This window comes from Falco biarmicus, chromosome 11, assembly GCF_023638135.1.
Source record: "Falco biarmicus isolate bFalBia1 chromosome 11, bFalBia1.pri, whole genome shotgun sequence".
NCBI lineage: Eukaryota > Metazoa > Chordata > Aves > Falconiformes > Falconidae > Falco > Falco biarmicus.
In genome coordinates, this window is record NC_079298.1 from 28,756,130 (window position 1) to 28,780,395 (window position 24,266).

A 24,266-nucleotide genomic window follows, 5' to 3' on the forward strand; every position below is an offset into this window, starting at 1 on the left:
AAACGCCCTCCGTGGGGCAAGAGCCACGTGGCTGTGTCCAGTGACCTCGCAGGGGAAAGTGCTGGCCCCCAAGGTGGGACAGCATGGGGAACCCATGGGGCCAGGCACAGCCCCGTATGGTGGATGGCGAGGGATGGAGGGCGTCCCCTCGCTCATGGGACCAAACCCTCGCCGCGCACCTGGACCAGACAGACCTGCCCATGGGTGAGCCAGGATCTGGCCCTTCTTGCCCACTGCTTTCCCTGCACAGGGTCCTGAACGGGACCAAGCCCTTCCCTGTCCTGTGCGTGCCCCAAGCAGCACGGCCGGACCAGACTGTCCTGTGTGAGAGCTGGGGTGGGCCCAGAGGCTGTTAAACCCAAGCGATGGAGGTGCCCTGGCAGGTGGGAGGTGGCCGAGGTGGCTGCCCTTGCCATAGGCAGCATGCCTAAGGTGGGAGAGCCCAGCGCAACGTACACCCTGGCACTGCGTACACCCCAGTGTGATGTACACCCAGGCACTACCTACACCCCGGTGCTACGTACACCGCAGGCACCGCCAGGGAACAATGGTGACGCCAGAGCGGGGAAAGTCCAGGGCAGCTGACACAGGGCAAGAGATGCGGTCAAGGGCAGTGGCTGGTGAAATCCCCAGCGGGGTCCCGAAATGGCCCCTCGGTGCAGATGTGTCACCTGGGGACTGGGACAGGGCTCCCTCTCCACAGCCTCTGTCGTGGTGTGGGCTGGGGGCACCCACACTGTGGGCACCCTGCTGTGGGCCAGGACGTGGCTGGGACACATGCCGTGGCTGAGAGAGGGCTTGGCAGCCCTGCAGCCCTTGGCACAGCCCTGCTGGCGGCATCAGCCTCCTTTAACCAGTAAGACCTTGCTGAAGGGGTGCACTGAGCCAGCATCCCGGCACCCTGCTCCCTGTGCCAGCACCGCCTGGGTTTGCCCAGCACCTCCGTACACCTCCATGGCCACTCTCCCACGCCTGTGGCCCTCTTGTGCAGGGGCCACCAGTGGCCAAACCACCGTGGCAGCGTGTTTGCCATCTTTTCCCTGCTGGCTGGTGCCCTCTTCTGGGGAGCAGCACTGGAGGTACAGCACCTCGGCACCCCAGCACCCCAGCACCGTGGCACCCCAGCATCCCGCCCTCGCCGGGGACTTGCGGTGTGCTGTCTGGGTGGCAGTGCCAGCAGGGATGTCCCCCTCACCCCTGGCTCCCTCTAAGGGAGCCAGCTGGAGTGACTTCAATCTGGTCCCTGCCTGTGTCCCAAGGAAGGACCCCTTGGGTTGGAGGGGACCCCAGAGCCAGCAGGGCCAGCAGGATGGGTGCCCAGGGGACACGGGCTGTGGTGTCTGTCATCCGGGATGGAGTGCAAGTGTTACAGGGACACAGCACCCAGCTGCTGACCCCATTAGCACCAGGGTCCTGGATGGGCTCTGCTTGGGGGGGGTGGTGTGGTGGTGGCATGGGGGACAGCTGGCCAAGGGACTGTGGGTGCAGCAGGGTGGAGAGTGGGGTCAGATACAGTGGGTGAGCACTGGGAGGCGGGGGGTCCCTGCAGAGTGCATGGCACTGCGGGTGGGGATAGGGGCAGCTCTGGGGCTGGGGCATCAAGCAGGGAAAGGAATTAGGGGGGTCAAAGGGGACTGGGGTTATCGGGTTGTCATGGGGAGTGGCAAAGGAGAGGCAAGGGTGGGGAGCCTGGGGGTGTTAGGTTGGGCTGGTTGATGTTCAAGGAGGGTTAGGGTGATGGTGGGGTCAAAGGGCATCAAGGGTTATAGGGATGGCCAGTGGAGGACTAGGAAGTCGTGGAAGATTAGAGAGCAAGTGAGGGTGTTGTGGGGCTGGAAGGGTGCCCGGGGGGCTCGGGGGGCTCTGAGATAACAAAAGGGATTGCAGGTATCAGATTGGGATGGAGGTATCCAAGGAAGTCCCGGGTGGTAGGGGATGATAGAGGACTGAGGGCAACTGGGGTGTCAAGATGGATGGTTGGGGGTGTCACGAGGGATCTTGGCTAACTAGGGGGTCTTTTGAGGTGACTGGGAGGTTGCGGGAGGGGGGGGAGCAGTGAGGGATCAGGGATTGCTCCTGGGAATTGAAGGGTGGGGAAGGATTGGGGCTCAGCCCAGAGGGACTTGGGGGAATGGAGGGGCGGGGCAGGGGGTGGCTGTGGCAGGTGGGACAGGCTGGGTGCTGAGCGAGGGGCCTGGGGCGGCAGGGGTGAGGATGGAGAGAGGGAGCGGGGAGGGGGCGGGGGAGGGAGCGGGAGGGGGTTGGAGGGAGGAAGGGAGCGAGAAAGGACGGCCGGAGGGTCAGAGGGAGGGAAGGAAGGCTGGAGGGAGGCAGCGATGGATGAAGGATGGAGGCAGGGACGAGGAGGAGGCGGGGATGCAGCGGCGGGCGGGGCCGGCCGGTGCCGCAGAGCCGCCTCCCCGGGCGCACGCTGGGGCGGCCCGGCAGCGCCTGCGGAGACCCGCCGGCTCGGCCCGGGGCTGCCGGTGCCCGGCCCGGGGCTGCCGGTGCCCGGCCCGGGGCTGTCCGGCCCGGTGCAGCCCGGCCCGGTGCGGCGGAGACCGGCGCGGCAGGATGCGAGCCCCGCGGCGGCGGTGAGGGGCGCGGCGGTGCGTGCGGGGGCAGCCGCGGGGGCGTGTGTCCGACGGGGGCGCGGGCCGGGGCGCCCTTGTGCCCGGACACGCGTGGGGGCTGCGTGTGCCCGTGCTGGGCTGCGGTGACGCCGCGGCAGGCTGAGGCCCCGGGTACCAGCCGGCCGGGATGCGGCCGGGATGCGGCCGGGATGCGGCCGGGATGCTGCGGGTGCGCGCCCTCGGGGCTGCGTGGGGCCTGACGCTGCCGGTCCCAAGTCCCATCCCGTGGGGCCGTGGGTGTCCCCTGCCGGCTGCTGGGGTCCTGTAGGTTGGTGCTGGTGGCAGGGCTGTGGGCCACCCTGCTTCCAGCCGGACTGGTGGCTCGCTGGGCCCAGCACTGGGCAAGCCCAGGAGGACTGCTGGGCATCTAGGCAGGGGTTTTGGGGTGCTGCCAGTGTGCGGGAAAGGAACAGGGACCCCTGGTCCAGCACCAGGGACACACGGGTGTACTGTCCCTGTGCTGTGAGGACACGGGGCTGGCAGGGCAATGTGTGCGGTGCCAAGCGAGAGGGCAGGAGCTGGAGGGTCCTGCGGGGCTAGGCTGACACTGGCACCAGCACTGGGCTCTCCTCAGGGGGCCGGGCAGGTGGCCTTTGCTGGAAGATGCTGGCCTTGTAGGAAGGGCTGTGGTTCGGGGTGCCGGCATGAGAAGCTTGGTTTGCCCCATCTCTCCGGCCCTGTTTGCATCCTCCCTGATCTTCCCCTGGCTCTGCCCATCCCTAATGCCATCCTGAGCTACTGGCCAGTTTGTCCCAGCACCTGGCCAGGACTGCCGGGCCCCAGGAGCTGCCACGTGTGCAGTGCAGCACCAGGAGCCATCCTCACCAGGAGTGTGGGTAACACCAGCCCCCAGCTCCCCCCCCTCCTGCCGTGCTCAATGGAGACCTTGTTACCGTGCCCTGTGTGCAGACGGTCAGTGGGTGGCTGTGCCGTGTGCCGGGCACACATGCCCAGGCGCACGGGCAGCTGCTGCGGTCATGGCCAGCTGTCCCCTCCCCACCTCCCCTGTGGTGGCACTCAGCCCCTGCTGAAACATTTGGGCCAACGAGTCAGCAGGGAGCTGGGCATCCCTCTCGGCATCCCAGCACCAGCACTGAGCTGCCGTGCTTGCCCTGAAATTGTCCAGCCCTTGCTGCTGCCCCAGACACAGTCACTGTCACCTGGAGTGGCTGTGACTGAGCATGGGGCTGGGGGCTGCCATCTGTCCCCCTGTCCGTCCCTCTGTCCATCTGCGGGATGTGATCCTGCAGCATGAGGAGGTGAGTTGCCATCAGTGTGCTGAGCAGTGCCACCGCTTTGGGGGTGCTCTCCAGTGGGGCAGTGCCCACCCTCACACAGCCCACGTCACCCCTGCGTTCCAACACCTGCCCAGCAGCACCCTGGGGTGCCGGCAGCGACAGGCGGCTGCAGTGGCCCTGGTGCAATGCCATGGAGGTGCTGTGAGTCAGTGGGTGCTCTGAGTCAGGGCTGTGTGACACCGCTGCGTGACACCCCTCGTGCCAGGGCTTGGAGGTACATAGGGGTGGGAAGTGCTGTCTGTGGGGGAGGGGGCCCTGGGGCTGTGCCCCCCTCTGGCTCCACACTGTGCCAGTGGCTCTGCTCTGCACCCCAGGGTGGCATGGTGAGTGTGAAAGGGCTCTTGTTCTCCTGCAGCCCCAGCAGGCTCCCCTTCGCAGCAAACAAATTCCCAGTGTTGGGCACACGGACGGAGAGGGGGGAGCACCGGCCAGCCCAGCTGGCCATGGTGGAGCCTGGGGCTCCTGCAGCACAGCATCCCTGGGCATGGGGCTTCCAGGTCTGGTGTTTGGGGGTGCTGGCTGGCTGACTGGGCTGTGGGAGAGTGCGTGCTCTGCTTGTTCACTCCAGAGCCCATGGCCAGCAACAGCACAGGGCTGGCCCTGACTCAGGGTGGCCCTGAGGAGCCCACATGGCACTTGGAGCCACAGGGGCTGGTCATCCTGCTGTCTGGGTATTACCGCTCTGGGGCCTGCATCTTCAGGGGTGTTGTACCATCTTTGGCAATGCACCTGCTCAGGTGTTGTGCCCCTGGGTGTTACACCTCTTTGGGTATTGTACTGTGCCTCCATGGGTATTATGCCTCTGGGTATCACGTCTCCACAGGTATCAGGCATTTGGCTGTCTGTGCCGCCTTGATTGTTGTGTCTCCGGGTATTATGCTTCTGGGTGTCATGCCTCCTTGGATGTCACGTCACTGGGTACTGTGCTTCTTCGGGTATTTTGCCTTCTGGGATATCATGCCTTGGGGTATCCTGCCACTGGGTACTGTGCTTCCTTGAGTACTGTGCATCTTTTTGCGTGTTGAGTCGGAGTATCTTGGCTTCTTGGATGTTTTGCCTCTGGGTGTCGTACCCCCGGGTATCTGTCCTCCTGGGGTGTCTTGCCTCCTCCAGTGATCGCGCCTCCTTGGATATTGTGCCTCTGGGCATCAGGTCTCCTCATCCACCATCCTTCTGGTTATTGTACCTTTGGGTGCCACTGGGTATCACGCCTGCCCCTGGGTACCGTGCCCCTGGGTACAGTGCCTCTCTCTGGGCACTGTGCCTCCAGGTCCCGTCCTCTGGGTCCCATGCCTCTCAGTGCTGTGCCTGATGCATATATGCGGTGCTCTGGGTATCATGCTGGCTCTGGTGCCTGGCAGGGCGCAAGGCCATGCCTGGCCAGTGCTGGTCTGTTTAAAGCCACCATCCCTCTTTTTCCTTCGGCATGGGTTGTTGCTGCAGGGGCCGTGACACCCTGTGGCTCCCTCCTAGGCAGGTGGTGCGGTGTCCCCTGCCTGCAAGGTGCTGGTGTGGTGTGCCTGGCTCTGGGGACATGGCCCCAGGGCTTCTGCCATGGCCCGTGCCACAGGAATGTGCTGGCCCTGCCCAGCTTTTGGGGCTCAGCCTCATGCATGTGGGCAGGGCACTGTGGCGCAGGGGGCAAGCGCCCACCTCCCTGCTCAGGGGACCCTACCAAAAAGCTGTCGTGCTGAGATTAAAAAAAAAAAAAAAATCGGCTTGTTTTTTTTAAAGGACAAAATAATCTGCTGGATTTTTTTTATTATTTGTGGGTTAAGGTTTTTTTTCCTCTTTCTTTTAAATCATGAAATGACTCACTCTTCTCAGCTGAAAATAAACCTGATGGCGGCTGCGGTGGGGAGCTGTGACAGAGCTGCTGGGGCCAGCCCTGCCTTCGGCAGCCCCTGCTGGCTGCCAGCACCCAGACCCCCTCCCCAGGGCGGGGGGGGGGGGGGGGGCTGCTGCGGGGGGCTCAGGTGGCCCTGCCAGGGCTGCTAATGGGGCTAAAGTGCTCCTAAGGGGGCACCGCCATCTGCACGGCCTCCAGGGCTGTGTGTTTTTGCACTTAGAGCATGTGGCTCCCGGCTGCGGAACACCCGTGTGCCCCCTGAGTGCATGCCTGCATGCCCCATGCACCCAGGGGGGAGCACGGGGGGCGCACACAGGGATGCACAAGGGTTTTGCCTTGCCTGGGGTTTGCCCCCAGCCCCGAGCTGGCTTTTGCATGATGGTTTGGTGTCGGGAGCTCAACTCCGCTGCCCCCCTCAGTGCCTACCAGCCGTTTCCAACACCTCCAGGCTGGGGGAGACACAGCAGGCGCTAGGCAGAGTCTTCTGTAAGATCCCCCCCTGCCCTCCATGGCCTCTCTGGCACAGCAGCTGGGTGGCGCATGGGGGTCCTGGGGGCTGGCCCCCGATGCCGTGCATGACATAGCTGTTTGCTCCTCTTGGCAGGGACCCCCACATCAGTGATGAGCCAGCTGTGCTCCCCAGAGCCAGCCCCATGGCAGGTAAGACACCCTGAGTCCCCCCGGTACCCCACACACCCTGTTCCCATGCCCGATATGTGGGTGCTCAGCACCCTGGCAGCATGCATCACCCTGGTGGATGGCCAGTGGCTCGCTGGAGCAGCCGCTTTGCTCGTCTGACTGCTGCTCCCCCTTGCTCCCCCGCAGCTTCCCAAGATGGGCAGTGGAGTGAGGGTGACAAAGACCCCACACTGACCAAGCTGGAGGGGTCTCATGGCCCCCCAGGTGCTCAAGCGCAGCCTGGCCCCTTGGTGCAAACGTGCCTCCTCCGGAACCTGGAGATGGATGCCCTTGCCCAGACACAGACCCTGCGCGACTTCGAGCAGGTGAGACCATGGGGTGCTGGGACCCTCCCGACAGCACCGCCAGCCCCCGCCCTCAGCACCACTGGGTACTTGCAGGATACATGCCAGATCCCCTGAGTGCACCAGTGGGGTGAGGAGGGCAGGAGGGGGACGCGGGGCAGGCGGCAGTGGGCTGGGGAAAGGGGGCTCAGCCCCCCCGGGCGTCGCGCTCCCCCTCGCCGCCCTCCTGGCTGAGACACGCGGGGGCCGCGGGGGCTCAAGTTTCATCACCCGCCTGTCCCCGTCCTCCCTGCTCCAGCGACTCCTCAAATAGCTCTGGGAAAAAAGTAGGAAAGGGGCCACGGTGGGGCTGGCCGGCGGCGGGAGCTGTGGCAGGCAGGGACCCTGGGCTGTGTCCCTGCGGCGCCATGTGAGGGGTGCCGGGATGTCCCCCCCATGGAGCGCTGGCCATGGCTAACGGGTACCGCACGCTCTCCCAGCACCTCAATGACCTTAAGAAGGAGAATTTCAGCCTCAAGCTCCGCATCTACTTTCTGGAGGAGCGTGTCCAGCAGAAGGGAGAGGGCAGCCGTGATGATGTCTACCGGCGGGTGAGCACCTGTGGGTGACTGGGATGGGTGCCCGATGGGGGCGGGGGTGTCCCTCTCAATGCCCTCTCTTTGCCGGGAGGGGATGGGGCCAGGGGACTGCAGCCAGTGGGGGTGGCAGGGAGGGCATCGGGCACGGCACTGGGGCTGGGGGAGCTGCTGTGAGGGAATTTGCCTCTTGCTGCCCTTGACAGGAGCGGGGAGAGGGGCAGGGAGGGCACCCCCAGCTCAGTGGGGTGCCCAGGGTGGGTGGTGGTGGCGCTTTGTCTACGGACAGATGGAGTGGGTACACCCCATCATAGTGCCAGTGGGCTAAAATACCACCTGTGCCACCCAGTGCCAGGAGCACCCGATACCCTGCCATGGGATGGGGGACCCCCATGCTGCCTCTGATGCGTTCCGGTGGGCAGCGGTGCTGGGGGGTCCAGGCAAGCATGGGGGGATCCTACCCATCGCCCTCCCGCCCCACAGAACATTGAGCTGAAGGTGGAGGTGGAGAGCCTGAAGCGAGAGCTGCAGGAGAAGCAACAAGCCCTAGATAACAAATGGTGAGTGGGGCCAGCCAAGCCCCTCACCCTGGGTGGACGCGGCACCTATGCACTGTCTGCGGTGCTTGCATGGGTGTGGGTGGGGGGGACGGGGGTGTTCTGCCTGCACCCCGTGCAGCGGGCAGCGGAGGACTTTGCAGTGGGGCTGAAGGGGTGTGCAATGGGGCTGGGCACTCGCAGGGCTCCTCTTACAGCCCCGGCGCCAGCCAAAAATAAAGGGCAACACCTGTTTGGTGGGGGAGGACAGCGCCGGGGCCGGGGGCTGGGGGTGTCCCACCGTGGGGCACGGCTGGGCTGGTGGGGGCACAGCAGCCGGGGAACTCCTGGTTTCAGGAGCATGGAGGGACTGCTTCAGTGGTTTGGAGCCTGAGCATGGTCCGGTGTTGCCGGAGGAGCCGTGTCCCCAGGGCAGCAGCGCTGGGAGGATGCAGCACACCCTGCCAGGGGTCCTGCAGAAACAGCACCCACGGCATGGGGGATGCTGGGCTGGGGTCATGGGGGTGGCACAGTTCGCCAAGCCCAGCTGGTTTAGGGTGAGGGGTTTTGCAAAGGGAGGCCATGCCATGCCATGCCATGCCATGCCATGCCATGCCATGCCATGCCATGCCAAGCCATGAGACCCTGCACCCTGCTAAGCCATGCCGTATCATGCTACGCCATGCTGTGCCATCTCATGTGCTGTGCCATAGCACACAGTGCCATGGCATGTGAGATGCCATGCCATGCCATACTGTGCTGTGCCATGCCATGCTGTGCCTGGCAGGGTGGCCACGGAAAACCAGACAACCCGCAGCCAGGCAGCACTCCAGCAGCAGTATGAGGAGCAGCAGCGGGAGTCGGAGCACGTCTATGAGCTCCTGGAGAACAAGATCCAGCTCCTGCAGGAGGTGAGCCTGGGGGTGGTGGGAGCTGGGGGGGGGCAGAGACTGGTGCCTGGGGGCTTACTCCACTGCCGTGCAGGAGGCCAGGCTGGCACGGAATGAGGCTGAGCAGGCCACGGCACTAGCCAGAACTGAGGCGGAGCGGTGCCGGGAGCTGGCAGAGAAGCTGAAGGAAGCTGCGAGGACAAAGGATGAGGACAGGAGTGATGACGGCTGCAGTGCCATGGCCCAGAGGTGTGTGCCCAGGATCCGTCTCCTCTATGCCGCCAGCCTGTGCCCTGTGCCGGTCCTCGGAGGCTGCTGAGGGGCTGTGCTGTGCAGGGCTGGAGGGCTGTGGGCATCCAGGGGGGTGGAGGGGTCACCCCAAGGGGAGAGAGCTGGGCTGTGGGGAAGGGGGAGCAGCCCTGAGGCTGTTCTGCTTTGCCTCAGAGATTGCCCCCGCCAGCTGTCCCCAGGGCCGTCCCAGTCCCTGAGCATCCACTGCCCTTCCCTCCATCTCAGGAGGATCTGCGAGCTGACCCAAGAGCTTGCCGCCAGCAACCAGCTTGTGGAAACGCTGTCAGCCGAGAAGCGTGAACTGCAGCAGCGCCTGGAGGAGCCCCCAGCCGTGGGGGCACAGGTGGGTGCGCAGGCATGGGGGGACCCCAGCCCAACACCCCGGGGAGGAGCGCACCCACCCAGGGCTCAGCTGGCAGTTGTCATCACTGTCCCCTGCTGGGACATGTCCAGCCTGGCAGTGCTGGGTGTTTGCACAGCTGGGTGCTGGGGGGCAGGGGGCCAGGGGGACCCGGTGGGCAGTGTCGGGGGGAGAGGCCACCAGCCTGCACCGTCCTTCAGTGGGTGCCACTGGTGCCTGCGTCCGTCTGCCATTTAAATCCCAGGGTCTTAAAATACCCCTGGCAGCCCGGCACGGTGCCAGGCGGGATTTCGGGGTTACAAGGGATCAGAGCAGCGTGTCCCTGGCAGACGCACAGCTCTGTGCTGCGCCTTGGTGGCACAGCACTGTGCCCAGCAGCTGTGGCCATCACTGTGTGAGCTGTGCACACAGTGGTCTCGCAGGGGGACCCCGGTGTGTGCCCATGGGTTGGCACGGGGCGCTACACAGGTACTGATGTATGGGTGCTGGTGGCCTTGAGCCATGGGGTGTGGGCCCCCCCAGCTGGCGCTGGGCACTGGGACTGGACACTGGCATTGGCACTGGGACATGGCACCGGCACTGAGGACCTGGCACTGGGATAGATGCTGACACTGGGGACAGGCACTTGAGACATGGTGCTGGCACTAGGGACAGGCACTGGGACAGGCATTGGCACTGGGGACAGGCAGTGGGACATGGTGCTGGCACTGGGGACCTGGCTCTGGGATAGACACTGGGTCATGGTGCTGGCACTGGGGACAGGCACTGGGAGAGGCACTGGCACTGGGGCTGGGCACAGGGACGTGGTGCCGGCACTGGGGACCTGGCACTGGGATAGGCACTAGCACTGGAGACAGACACTGGGACATAGTGCTGGCACTGGAGACAGACACTGGGACATGGTGCTGGCACTGGGGACAGGGACTGGGGTAGGCAGTGGCACTGGGGACCTGGCACTGGGGACAGGCACTGGGAGAGGCACTGGCGCTGGTGCTGGGCACTGGGACATGGTGCTGGCACGAGGTACCAGCACTAGGACAGGCAGTGGCACTGGGGACAGGAACTGAGACATGTTGCTGGCACTGGAGACAGGCAACTGGGACATGGTGCTGGCACTGGGATAGGCAGTGGCACTGGGGACAGGAGCTGAGACATGTTGCTGACACTGGAGACAGGCAACTGGGACATGGTGCTGGCACTGGGATAGGCAGTGGCACTGGGGACAGGAACTGAGACATGTTGCTGACACTGGAGACAGGCACTAGAGTCATGGTGCTGGCACTGGGGACAGGCACTGGCGCTGGGGACAGGCACTGGGAGAAGTGCTGGCACTGGGGCTGGGCACTGGGAGAGGTGTTTTCACTGGGAGTGGTGCTGGGCATGGTGCTGGCACTGGGCACAGGCGCTGGCACTGGGGCTGGGCACTGGGACATGGTGCTGGCACGGCAGCCAGGCACTGGGAGAGGCGCTGGCGCTGGCGCTGGGCACTGCCACTGGGGCTGGTCCCCGGCCCCGCACGGTCACCGCGGCTGTCACGGTCACGGCCGGTGGCGCGGCCGCAGCGCCAGCCCCGCGCATGCGCGACACTCGCCCGTAGCGACTACAAGCCCCGGCCGGCGGCGCGGCGGGCGCGTGCGTGGAGCTGCCCGCCGCCATCTTGAAATCTGAGCCACAAGCCGCCCGCCGCCGTGGCAGGAGCATCCCCGGCGGGGCAGGGGGGCAGCCCGGGTGAGGGGCAGCCCCGGGGTGGGGCAGCTGTGAGAAGGGGGGACAGGGGCAGCTGTGAGGAGAGGAGGGGGCAGGGGCAGCTGTGAGGAGAGAGGGGGTGCAGCTGTGAGGAGAGAGGGGGTGCAGCTGTGAGGAGGGGGGGGCAGCTGTGAGGAGAGGAGGGGAGGGGGGCAGCTGTGAGGAGAGAGGGGGGGCAGCTGTGAGGAGAGGAGGGGAGGGCGGCTCTGAGGAGAGGAGGGGAGGGGGGCAGCTGTGAGGAGAGGAGGGGAGGGGGGCAGCTGTGAGGGGAGGTGCAGCTGTGAGGAGGGGGGGTGGGAGGCAGTGTGGGGACAGCCAGGAGAAGGGGGGAGGCCCAGGTGTGGCTGGGCTGAGATGTGAAGGAGATGTCTTAGGGTGGGATGTTTCTGTAGGACTAGGAGTCCTGGTGTGTCACCCCCCTCAAAAGCGGGGGGCTTGGTGGGGTGAGAAGTGCTGGTGGGCCCAGGGCTTGAGGGAGCTGTGCCCCAGGAGATGAGCCTAGTGAGTGGTGGAGGCCTCAGGAGGGTCTCTTGAGAGCCCCCAGAAATAGGTTTGGGTGCTGGGAGGGAGGGAAGATGAAGGAAACCTGCCGGATCTGTGCTCGGGAGCTGTGCGGCAACCAGCGGCGATGGATCTTCCACACAGCGGCCAAGCTGAACCTCCAGGTGCTGCTCTCCCATGTCCTGGGCAGGGAGCTGTGCCGGGATGGCAAATCCGAGTTCGCTTGCAGCAAGTGTGCCTTCATGCTGGACCGCATCTACAGGTTCGATACTGTCATTGCGCGCATCGAGGCCCTCTCCATCGAGCGCCTGCAGAAACTGCTACTGGAGAAAGATCGCCTCAAGTTCTGCATTGCAAGCATGTACCGCAGGAACAATGAAGACTCTAGCACAGATGACAGAGCTGGGGATGGGACTGTGGACCTTTCTAACCTGCCTGATGTACGGTATGCTGCCCTCCTTCAGGAGGATTTTGCTTATTCTGGATATGAATATTGGGCGGATCAAGATGAGCACAGCCTGGAGCCACACAGCTGCCATGCTTCAGAAGGAGCAAGTAACCGCCCACGGCGTTGCCGTGGCTGTGCTGCGCTGCGGGTGGCTGATGCTGACTATGAAGCAATTTGCAAAGTGCCACGAAAAGTGGCCAGAAGCATCTCCTGCGGGCTCTCCAGCCGGTGGTCAGCCAGCATGGGCAATGAGGAATCATCAGTGTGTGACGCGGCGGAGTCCACCAGCGCCAGAGTGCCTGTGGATGGGGAGAGCATGGAGGAAGGCACGCCTGCATCCTCTGTCGAGTCCCTGGACACAACTGTGGAGGCCAGCCCCCCACAGCAGAAGGATGAAGATGCAGATAAGGGAGTGAAGGGGAATGGGAAATGTGACGATTTCTCAGATGAGCGCATGACCCCAAACTCTTCGCTGAGCGGGAACAGGCTGGAGCTGGCCCTCAGTTTGATCAAGGCTTTGGACTACAAACCCCTTCAGAGCCCCCGAGGCAGCAGGCTACCTATTCCTGTGAAGTCCAGCTTGCCCCCTCCCAAGCTGAGCCGCGACTTGGCAGATGGCAGCACTTCTGCTGGCTTAGCGTGTGCTAGTTCTGTCTTCCTGAACGCAGACAGAAAATCCTTTTCCAGAGCCCCTTTGGGTCTTCCCCTGGAGATTTCTGAACTTCAGGAGCTGTGGGATGACCTCTGTGAGGATTATATGCCGCTGCGGGTGCAGGTAGAGGTCATTGTGCTGCCATTCAGTTGGGCAGTGTCCCTGTGGCTTGATGCTGAGCCCACTAGGGATTCTTCTGTGCTGAGATAATGCAGATAGCTGCTGAACCCAGGACTAAGAATAGGCAGCTCTGTCCTTTTTAGGTGTGCTGCCTCTCTCCTCTGTCATTCTCCTGTCATCTGTTTCCTCCTTGTGTTCTGGGAAATTAACCTCCTCCCCCCAGCTCCCACCCCCCACCCCTTCATCAGCTCTCCTTGTCAACGCAGCCTGCTGGATGGGTCTGAGCTCTTCGTGTCCTTTGTCATTTTTCTGCTGAGAAAACACTAGTTTCACTTCAGCTTTCTCTTTAAAGTCAGTATGCCTTTTACCCACAACCAAAGGGAGCATTTTAAGCTTCTGGGCATGTGTTTTCCAGCAAACTTGTTTTCTTTGTGCCTGGGTAATGGTTTGGTGTCAGAATGCCTGCCTCCAGAGCCCTGCCTCTGCAGATCAGGTCTCCAACCTGCCTAACATGCAGATCTGCACAGGGATCTGTGGCGCGTGCCCTGAGGAAAAGGTGTTTTCCTCGTAGGTGGATTTGTGCCAAAGGATGACTTCAGGGTTGGTATTCTAGATAATTGGTTTATTTTCTGATCCTTTGAAAAGATTCATCAATTAGTGGCAGGTGTTGCTGAGGTGATGAAAGCTCCAGCTTTCGTGGGACTTCCTGGTGCTGTTACCTGCCTTGATAGTAGTCCTCCTGTCGTTCTGGATTGCTTCTGTTTTGCTGGCCTTAATGAAATCTTCATTAGTATGCAGTCAAAAAGCTGAACGTGTAACTCCTTTACCATTTTCCTTAATGAATAGAAGGCCTCAGTCAGCTTCAATTCAGGAATATCCATGTCAGCCTAATTGCGTTCCCATTAGCAGCCTTAGTGCTGTCTAATGCTGTAGCTAGCCTGCGGGATTAGAAAAATGCTTGTTTATTACTATGGCAACTGTGGCTGTGCTGAATTACGCTTCCAGCGCTGCTTGCTGTCTGGTCCACATGGGCGTTTCCCAGAGCTTTCCCCATAAAAGCCTGCTCAGAAATGTTGCCAGGGAGGAACTTAGAAAAACTAATTTTCATCAGGTGCACAAAGGTGTCATGATGGCAGCCAGCAGCTGAAGATGTGAAGTGGGACATTGATGCTGTTCCTGTAGTCTGTGTTGCTTGCTACTAATTTTCACTGTCAGCTACATGTTTGCAGTATGAAAATAAGCTTTCTCTTAACAGAACACGGGCACAATCAACGTGGCACATTCATGGCTTGGCTTTGTGTCATGCATCGCCATCCTCGTCTGGGAACTGCATCTGAGGAGTTTCTCCAGCCTCTGCCGTCTGACAGTCCCAGCCAGGAATTCATCCTGGGGGACTTTTTTACTGCCATGGCAGCAGCAGTTGTGGTCTTCGGTGCAGATTCTGGCAGAGGGGGGAAAGGACTTAATCCTTTGGATGACTTTAACAGCAAAAATGAGACGTCAGATGCAGCTAGTAGACTAAATGGTTCTTGTATAAATTATTTTTCTTTCTCTTCGTACAAGCAATGCTCTTTCTAAAAGGCAGGTGCTGCTTTCCAGTGATTTTAGTAATGTGGAAGGAATATATAGGATATGTGGGACCACAGGTCCCTTACTGCTTTTGGGAAACTGCAGTTCCTTAAATTTACTGCTGTAAGCTACAATGACTGAGAGCAATCTGATGTTGGGGTGTGTGACCTTGTAGGTACTGTCGTCTTGGATGTTTTATTGAACCAACAATTATTCCCCTTCAGCACTGCAGCCCCAGGAACATGCCACCAAACCAGACTTTTGTCAGACACAGTCGCAGCTGCCTGTGGTGCCATGCTGGCAGTGAGGGAAGCATTGCCCCTACTGACAGCTGGGCTTTCACCCACTGTTCTGGGCAGATCACAGCTTGGCAGGCTTAGATGCTGCTGTGATTATTTTTCTTATTTTTTAAAGGAGTGTTCTGTCTAGGTTAGTGTGTGTTAGTGTGACACTGCGGGAGCTGTACTCGGGAGAGGTTCAGTAAAATGGTGACGCAGAAAAAACTGCTGGGGGAGCCGTGCCCTCGATATGGCTGCAGGGAAGCGCAAGGGAGGGAGCTTGGGCTTTGGAACTTTGGACTCTGGAACTGGCTCTGCCTTTCCCCTCCCTGCTCTTAGCTCTTTGCAGGCTTTCTACTTTTTTTTTTTTCTTTGGAATGTGCAAATTGTGAGGAAAGGTGATTTTTTTTCTTCCCTCGCTTTTTTTTTTATTTTATTTTTTCCCCCCCATCAACCTTATTTCAAAATAGCTACTGTGTGACAGATTCCAGCAGCTCTCCCTGTCTGATCCAAAGCCTTCTGGCTGGGCAGATTTGAAATTACTTGCTATGACTGTTCAAGTTTTCACTAATATCTTAACAAAACATCAGGGTAAGGGGATTCATTGCTTCTTTATGTGAGAGGTGATGCGCAGGCCTGGGGGAGCTCCCCTGTGCTGCCTGTCTCTCCCAGAAACAGCGTTTCTGTGACTGCTGAAGATGAGGATTCAGCCTGATAGGGCTAATCAGAGTTGGCTGTTGTTCTTCCTGTGCTGCGCTGCCTGGAGCTGGTGCTCTGGTGTGCGCTCTGAAAAGCTCTGCCATGTTCTTGCAGCTTCTGTGCTTGCCAGAGCTCTCGCTTAAGACAGAAACCAGTAGAATCAATCTCATATTGCTGATGATATTCAGAAATACTTAATGAGTCCTGTTAGGGCTGGGGTGGGTGTCTGGGCTTGGTCACTGCTCTGAGGAGTTAACAACTCACTAGGCAGGAGGTAGCAAAATAGTAAGAAGGGATGACAAGGGATTAGTGTGTGCTCAGCCTGGCAGACCATGTGTCAGAATGTAGGCCATTTGCATTCTCAATAAATGGGTATGTGTGATGGAAAAAAAAATCTAAGCAATGGCACTGAATTTGCTACGGTTTGTGCACTTGGGAAGGAGGGGAGGTGTCAGGGATGTGGCTTGGGTGTGGGGAGCAGATCAGTCATCAGCCTGCAGACAGTGGTTAGAGCCAGACAAGCTGCTGGGCTCAGATTAGGGAAGTGAGGGGAGACAGGGAGTCCAGCCAGAGTCTTGGGGCCGCAGGGCACTTCTGGCAGGTCAGGCAGAGAGCTGTCGGGTGCCAGCCTGCCACCCAGGTGAAAGGAGACACAGGCAGCATGATGTTTTGGAGACAGAAAAGCACAGTGGGGCATGCTTAAGCCCAGGCTGCAAGGTCTTTGAAGGCTGACAGCTGAATAGAAGCAGCCAGTGCAAGACTCGAGCCATTTCTCTCTTTCTTTCACTCTTTCTCCCTCCTCACCAGGATGTGCAGGTTGAACATCAACAGCCGGCTCCAGGTGACCCTGCAGCAGAGGAGCATGTGTCTGATCTGTGTGCTGCAGAGCTGCAGGGCAAAATCCAGCAATTTGAAGCTGCCAACAAGGTATTTCTTCATGATCAGCAAATTCAATGCCTAGTGAACCTGATTTAGTTAGTGCTGGAGGGTGCCTCTTAGCCTGGCCGGAGGCAGGCTTTGGCATCTCTATTCCAGCAGGGGTGTGTGCTGACACAAGATTCTCAGGGCTGGTATCTGCCAGCTTGAGTTAAAAACATTTTTTTTCTGCAACTGGGCTGTGTAAATTTTCCATATTTTTGCAAACCATTATTTTGGAAGAACTTCCCACTTGCCTGGTGAGCCTTCAGGGAGCTGGTGATGGAGAGAGGCAGCACAGGACTCTTTTCCTGTCTCTTGGATTTGCATGGGCTGAGCCTGGTGCAGGAGGGAATGGCACCTGCCTTTGAGACAGCTGCTGCCTTTTTCCAAGCAGTAAGGGAGATAAGCGCAGAGCGGGTCCTGCTTTCATTTTGATTTAAAGGCTTTGTTAGGAAAGAAATGTGCATCTGAGTTGTCTTGGGGCAGATCAAATGTAGCATGTGTTGCGAGGGGTAGATGTTCTTAGTTATGTCCTTGAACTCTAAGGTAAATTATACCCACTGGGAAAACAAGAGAGGTTAAATGAGAAAAAACATCCTGTACCTGAGCTAAGAGGTTTGAAGTGATTGATAGTAATCAAGCTCTTTTGTGCTATAAAAGTACCTGGCAACTTTTGGAGTTCTGTAAGTAATAGCAACAACAGTGGGTGAGGTTCTGGGGTCTCTTTGTGCGCATTGCTAGGCTCTTCAATCATCTTTTAGGTACTGAACTCTAACACATATGCAGGACATAACAAGTTGATTATATAATTTCCAATTGCCTTGACGGAAAGACATCGATGGGATGGGATCTTTATTTGAATCTCGGGACAGCTGTTGAAGCTGCCTGGGCCACAAAGGTTGACAGGGCCAAGAACCAGTAAATGCAGTTGGAAGTGTTTAAACAGGTTAGGGGGAGTGTCTCCTGGAGAAGAGATAACAGGGCAGGTGTGTGATTTAATGAGCAACAAGAGGAAATCATGTGGCAGCACCAACTCCTTAAGAAACTGAGGCTTGAGTAAGTTCCGAGAAAGTTGTATGTCATCCAAGGCAAAGAATGCCAACAGGCAGCATGTTTAGAAATACTAACAAGTAGTTGCTTCAATGCACGACGTGCACTGCATCATGAACATTATGGTGAAAGCAGAGAACTGTCCTAGAACTGTTGGAGGTGGTAGTCTTTTTAAGGTGAAAATGTCAAAGGCAAAAGTTTCTTAGGTTGTATACCAGCCATAGAGACCAGTGAGATGTTCCCCTTTGCTCTGCAGCTGTGCTGTTGGCATGCTGGCACTGGTTAGACTCTGTTGTGCTGAAACCGAAGTTGAGGCTAAATAAGCCACTGATCTGATCAAATGTAGAATTATCTAGACCAGCAGCTGCTGCAAGAGTGCCTGGGTGGTTGGAGGCAGTAAGAGAAGGGGCTGGAAGAACACTGTAAATTTGCAGCTGCAGTGCTCTGGAGGACCTCAGAAACAAAGGGGACAGTTTTTAGAATGTGTAGCTTTTCCATATTGATTTTTTTTCCCAGATCTCTTAGGAGGTTTTTGGGTTGAAGCAGCCGCTTTCCTCTTCAGGGAACAAAACCAAATGATAGAAACTGGGAAGGCCACTGGGCAGTCCAAGCAAGACTCCTGGAGTATGTGGGCGACAGTAGGATATGTGAACCCAAGCCTGGAACCTCTGCCCTGCACGTGGGCTGCATTGGAGGGACCAGAATCACTGGATCAGTGGTGTGGAGGGACTGAAGGCTTTGTTTTTACTCACTGGTCTCCACCTAGCTCAAACAATATTTACAGGCTCTAGAGGGAGTCATGGTGATCTTGATCTGGTGAACACCTTGGCAGTGTGGACTTGAGCAAGGAATGAGGGAGTCCTAAGGTTGTTTATGTAGAGCATTAGGCAGGATTAAAAAGCCAACATATTTCTGTCTTCAGTTGTTACAGGAAAAGCTGAGTGAATTGAGTTTTGAATTAAAATCTGCCCAAGAAACATCGCAGATGCAAGATCTTACAATCCAGAATCTGAATGAGGCCCTGAAGAGCAAAGAGAGTAAGGTAATAGTTTTGGGTGGACAGGGTGGTGGTAACCAAAAGAGGAAAGTGTGCTAGCCCTGTAGGCAGTGACTGGAAGGGAATGCTTAAGCTGTTGCTGGGCATCCTGAATCTCATTAAATTAGTTCTTGTGAAACTCTTTCATGCGATGCCGACATGTCATAATCCATGCTGGAGGCTTGGGATCGGAGTGTTTGCACTTGGTTTGGCAATGACTGACTGGGCTTCCTATCCTTTGACTTGTAGACAGAAGAGCTGTACCGTATCATTGAAGGGCAGAATGAGACGATGGCCAAGCTACGGGACAAGTTACACAGAAGCCATCTGGGACAGTTGCAGGTATGTCCCTGGAAAGCCTCAAATACATGAGGTTTTTTTCTGCAGGGATCCTGATTTTTAAATCCCTCTTGTGAAGTGAATCTTTCAGTTTCTCTGCTTGCTGCTTTTGTTAGGTGTCAGAGAACCTACTCTCATCCCAGGAGCAGCAAATGTCACTGCTGGATCTTCAGAACACACTTTTCTGCACCAAGCTGGAGATGCAGAAACTGAAAAGAGCTCAGCACCAGAAGGAGCATCAACTGGCTGAAGCCAGGAGAGCAACCCAGCTCCTAGAGACCATGGTGCATGAGGAAGAGCAGCAGAAAGAGGCAACCTGGAAACACAACCAGGTATGACAAGCACTTAGCCTGGAAGTCGCTGGTTTACATGACTTAAGAAGCACTGATGTAGTCAGTACTCTGCTGTCGTTCAACATTTCTGCCTACATCAGTCTAGGCACACTTGGCTAACCCCTTGTCACATGTGGCAGGGAGAATGCTCCAGCCTCCTTAGCTTCATGTCTGAGGATTTAGAATCAGCAGAGACACTTGATAGTGGGTACGTTGTCACTTGTCTGTCTTTGGCTGGTGCAAATGTCCCATCTCTTTGCAGTGTTACAAAATTAATGCCCACCGCTGCACAGGTTAGCTGTGATTGACTGTAAAGCTCTGCCTGTGGCCAGAGCAAGGGGTTTAGATGGATGGATGCCCCGAGAAATGAATTCAAACTTGATCACCGTGGAAGTGTGTGTTTTGAGATGTGAAAGCTGTAATATTACAGAGCATTTTGAGTTGTTCCTGCAGTTCTTGTTGCTCTTGGCTTCTTCAGATTGACCTGCTCCTTACAGGTCTGTCGAGGACTGACTGCCAAGATATATGCTTTTTTTCCCTTGCAGGAGCTGCGTGCTGTGGTGCAGCAGCTAGAGACAGAGCTGCAGGACAAGGCTCAGCAGCTCCAGACAGTGGAGTGGGAGAAATGCCGTGAGCTGCAGGCCCAGGAGCAGTGTTTTCAGCATTTGAATCAGCAGCTGGCTCGCAAGGAACAGCTTCTGCAGGTGAGATGCAGAAAGATTCAAGTTGAGCATAACTAGCCAGGGCCCCTACTCCTCCTTTGGTATTTGGCAATGCAAAAGTCAGTCTGTGGCTTTCATGCATGCCCTTTAAAGAAGGGAAGGAAAGAGATGCTTCTGGGCTCCCAAGATGAGGAAGAACGCACAGGTATCAGAGTGCATCAGCCCACAGCAATGTCTGGTGGGGCCTGGCATGTGCTAGTCAACCAGCCCCAGCTGCTGAGACTCCACCACCCTTTAATGTGTGGGGTAGAGCAAGTGCAGGGTGGATGTAGTTAGCCCTGGTTCTCCTGTGCTGCTGTCTGGGGGGTTTCTGGACTGACAGTTGTACTAGTGGCATGTGTGTGACCTCTAGGAATCGAGGGAGCTTCTGCAGTGCCAGCAAAGCTTTGACAAGAGCCCTGCAGCCATGAATGCCATGCTGGAGAAACTGCAGCAGCGAGTCAGCGACAGGGACGCTGCTCTGGAGGTGAGCACAGTCTGTGGTGATGCCTCAGTTTTCCCTGATGCTCAGCCACTGGGCTACCGTCAGTGGTGCAGCCCTAGGCTGATGCCAGGGGTGACCAGGTCTTCCCCATGCTCTTCATGGCTCAGCCTTCCAGAGGAGCTCTCTGAAAGGGAGAAACGAGGTGCGTGGTGGGCTGCAGAGCCCTACTAACCCATTCTGAGCAGTGGCCCCTTCTCACCCTAGCGAGCAGTAGATGAGAAGTTCTGTGCCCTGGAGAAGAAGGAGCAAGAGCTGCAACAGCTCCGTCTCTCAATAAGGGAGCGTGGAAGTGACCTGGAGAGACTGCGCAATGTCCTGTCCAGCAACGAGGCCACCATTCACGTGAGTGCTTGTACCTGGGCATGCGGAGTCCAGCCTGGCTGTGGTGTGGTGTGAGACAAACCTTCCTGTCAATGCTCTGGTTGTCACTGGCAAGAGCAGCTGCAGGGCGCTGGCCTCCCTCTGGCCCTGTGTGTGGGGTGAGTTCCTGGGTCACTTGTGTTTCTGGGCTGGGTGTAGAGGTGAGTGTGGTATCTGGAGAGGGCAGGGGTGAATCTACGGGGCTCCACTAGCAGGAGAGACTGGTGCTTCTGGTTCTGCTTAATTCAGGATAAAGTCTCTGTCTCTGATTGAGCTGCTTCTGTTGTGGTCCCCAGAGCCTGGAGAGCCTCCTGAAAGCCAAAACCCTGGAACTAGAACAGGTCTCTGCAACCTGCCAAAACCTCCGCTGGCTCAAAGAGGAGATCGAGGCCAAATCCTGCAGCAGGCAGAAGGAACAGGAGGGGATCATCCAGCAGCTGCAGACCTGCCTGCATGACAGGAACAAGGAAGTGGAGGTAAGGCCTTAGCTTGACTTCGTGAGCCTTTAGCCAGCGTGTCTGCAGAGAGAGTGGTCCCAAACCAGAGCCTCCTGGCTGCCTGCCTCTGAGGATGGTCCTTGTGCCTGTGCCTTGGAAGCTGTCTGCTTTTGGCACTTGTAAATACCTGTGCTTACCGAGATGCTGCTCTCTCAGCTACACCCAGGCCAAAGAACTGTTCATCCTTGAAGAATTTGCAGTTTGGTGGTAGCGACGTGTCTCCATCTCTCCTTTCCTCCCCCTTGTCCAGGAGCTTACAGCAACTCTGCTGTGCAAGCTGGGCCCAGGACAGAGTGAGGTAGCAGAGAAGCTGTGCTTGCGTCTCCAGCACAAGGAGAAAATGCTGCAAGATCTCCTCAGTGACAGGAACCGTCAGACTATGGAACATGATGCTGAAATCCGGGAGCTGCTGCAGGCTGTGAGCACCAAGGAGCAGCAGAGCAGAGTGAGCTGCGTGCAGTGCCGCAGTGGGGAGGCTGGGGTGGATGGCACTGCCTTGCATTAAGCAAATAGAAGCTGCTCTCTAGCTGCTGTTGGTGTAGCATGGCGAACTGCCGAGTGCTGAAGAAGCATGTGAGATGCCATGAGCCATTTCTAAGTTGTTCTCAACCCATCACGTGGGAGCAGTTACAAAGCAGCAGCTCTTGTAGTGGTGTTCAGGTATCGGGTCCCTGTTGTTAAGTGGACTGGGTGGGGGTTTTGTGTGTGATGGGGAAGGAGGTGCAGATGCTCCTGGGCTTGGGGCAGCAGAGGGGTTGTGGGAGAGTTGCTACTTCATGTGGGTGTTGCCAGACCAGAAGGGAAGACTGAGCTGTTTCTTGTGCAGCGCAGAAGTCTGAGGAAGCTCTGCTTATTGCTTCTTAACTTACACGTTAGTCACACTAGTGCATGATCCTGGGCATGTAAATGTCACTTAGAGCCACAGTTCCTACTCTTGCACACTGGGTGCAGTTTCAGTGTTACTCAAGATACCTTGCATTGAGTTTTCTTTGTTAGAGAGGGGGCTAAAAGGCAAGGCAGTGCCTCCTCCTCATTGCCTGTCCTCTGCCTTTCTCCTCTCCTGAATGGAGTGAGAGAGTCCAAGGAGCTTGCTCCTGTGTAGGTAGAGGGGTTGCACCTTGCTGCAGCTCTCTCACAAGTAGAGGTGGGAGTGGAGCTGCTGAGTGGCCAGGAGCAGTAGCTCCCAGGCTGGTTTGCAGAGCACTTCTAGTCTCAAGTGGCAGATAAATATTGAGATGATTTCCCTTAGTCTCTCAGGAAGGTGAGGATGCCCCTGGTCACAGCCCTGCCTTCCCTTATTTTTACTGCTCAATCAGGCGGCTGCACAGAAGATGGCACATGCTTTGGCTGAAAGGAGCTGCGAGTTACAACTATTGCGCCAGCATATGTTGGGGAAGGAGCCTGTCGGGATGCAGTCAGTTGGTGCCAGGCTGTTGAAGCAGGACAAACAGCCTGTACAAGTAAGAATCATGCCCTGTGTTTCTCTGCCTGTGGCCTCGGGGTTCCAGAGAGAACTGATTGCCACAGAAGGAAATGGGAGAGAGTGGAACACCACAGAGAATGATAGAAATGAAAGTTGGATTAGGGGAGAGACTTCCTATAGGAGGAAGAGAAGAAACTGAGGAGCAGAAATGCTGCCTGGGTGTTCTGATCTTGATTCCACCAGCCTTTGTCACTCAGTGTCTCCTTTCATTTTGATCAGGCAATATTTGAGTCCTTAGGGCACGTGAGAGTATGAAAGAAATCCCCCCTCTGACCTTCCAGTGTTGACCCGGTCCTTCCTTGGGCTGGGCTGCCTTGCTGTATTGTAATCCCTCCCTGACATTGTCACATTCTGGAGGGGACAAGAGAGCTAATTTTAGGTCCCACAAATTCTTGGCAGAGCCTGCTGGCTGTTTGCTGTCTCTTCTACAATTGGAGTTGGTATTTTTAAAGCAGCTTTGCTAAAAACCCCTTTGAGGCTGAACACAACTCCAAGGCTGCATATGCCACAATCTTACTTGAGCAGCTGTTAATGGTTTATTGGTGAGCTGACATATTGGATGTTTTTAAGCAGCTGTAAACAGGTTGCTTGTTTCTATTCCCAGGATCAAAGGGAGCTCTAGAGACTTCCAGGGATTTGTATATGGGCCAAGGTCTGTGTTTTCCTTCCTGCATGGTCCCTGTGGGCCACATCATTGGATAAAGATGTAGGTCTTTGTGAAGTGAAGGATGGGCTTGCTGCAGTTGAGTGAACCCTGTTTAATCCTTACTATGAAGACACTTGCTGCCAGCAACCTCCGAGTGCCCAGCCCAATAAAAGAAGACCAGTGTCCACACTTAAACCTTCTGGGTTGGATGCAATTCACTTGTCCCTGCTGACTGGATACACACCAGTTTTGATTGGTTTCTCACATGTTATAGGTGTCAAAAAAGCAGCCATCAATTCCAGAACTCTGGGGAAGCTGCAGTTGCTAGGTTCCTCAAAGGTGCAAACCTGGAAGCTTTTGTATTTTTAGGGAGTACTGCAAAGAGCTTGTGGAGCTACAGTCATTGCTGGACCCCCACAGGGAGAGAGCATCTGCAGGACAGAGGGAGGTGAGTGTGGTGACAGCTTATTTCAAGGTCCCCAAACACAACCAGAGCTCTTTGCTGTGGGGGAGACATGGTTACATGAAACTGTGGGAGACTAAAGAGCTTTGAGCACGAGTGAGTATTTTGAAATGAAGCTGTACCTCCCCTTTGGGTGATGGTTCCAGAGATGTCTGGGGATGGGAGTATGGGAAAGAGAAAGGCTGGTGTCACGTTTGAGGTGAGGTACTTCTACTCCAGAGCTGATGCTGTTCAGTGAAGGGGTTTTGATTTTATGCTTCAAGCTGGGCTGAGACAAGTACAACTGGCTTGGGTTTTGCCTTGGAGCCAGGACACCTGAACTTTGCCAGGGGTGGGACAGCAGGCCTGGGATGTTGCTGTTGCTTTGGACTGCTATTTAAGGATCAACCAGGGAAGAAGAGTGTTTACTAAGAGGCAGTGTGATGGTGAGAGAGCACAAGCATCATGGACCTATCTTGCCAGAGGGATTCTGCCTGGATCTAGAGTCATAACTGACACACAGTATCC

At 57.2% G+C, this 24,266-nt stretch overlaps 1 protein-coding gene across 8 annotated transcripts in view; it reads left to right on the forward strand.

The window, feature by feature from the left end:
* The first annotated feature begins 2,459 nt into the window (after positions 1-2,459).
* PDE4DIP (phosphodiesterase 4D interacting protein) overlaps positions 2,460-24,266 on the forward strand; it is a 35,779-nt gene continuing 13,972 nt past the window's right edge. For 5 of the 8 annotated variants that reach the window (XM_056355496.1, XM_056355499.1, XM_056355500.1 and 2 more), the window contains exons 1-12: positions 11,457-12,886; positions 16,237-16,356; positions 18,320-18,439; positions 18,683-18,775; positions 18,889-19,104; positions 19,650-19,808; positions 20,179-20,292; positions 20,515-20,652; positions 20,967-21,146; positions 21,418-21,612; positions 22,484-22,627; positions 23,666-23,744. In XM_056355496.1, the coding sequence (XP_056211471.1) occupies positions 11,738-12,886; positions 16,237-16,356; positions 18,320-18,439; positions 18,683-18,775; positions 18,889-19,104; positions 19,650-19,808; positions 20,179-20,292; positions 20,515-20,652; positions 20,967-21,146; positions 21,418-21,612; positions 22,484-22,627; positions 23,666-23,744 (2,707 nt within the window). In that variant the 5' untranslated portion in view covers positions 11,457-11,737. Of the gene's footprint in view, positions 2,595-6,384; positions 6,441-6,605; positions 6,785-7,242; positions 7,354-7,821; positions 7,899-8,661; positions 8,786-8,858; positions 9,014-9,280; positions 9,399-11,456; positions 12,887-16,236; positions 16,357-18,319; positions 18,440-18,682; positions 18,776-18,888; positions 19,105-19,649; positions 19,809-20,178; positions 20,293-20,514; positions 20,653-20,966; positions 21,147-21,417; positions 21,613-22,483; positions 22,628-23,665; positions 23,745-24,266 lie in introns of those variants that run through there. The other 3 variants (XM_056355503.1, XM_056355502.1, XM_056355504.1) reach the window with 3 other exon arrangements.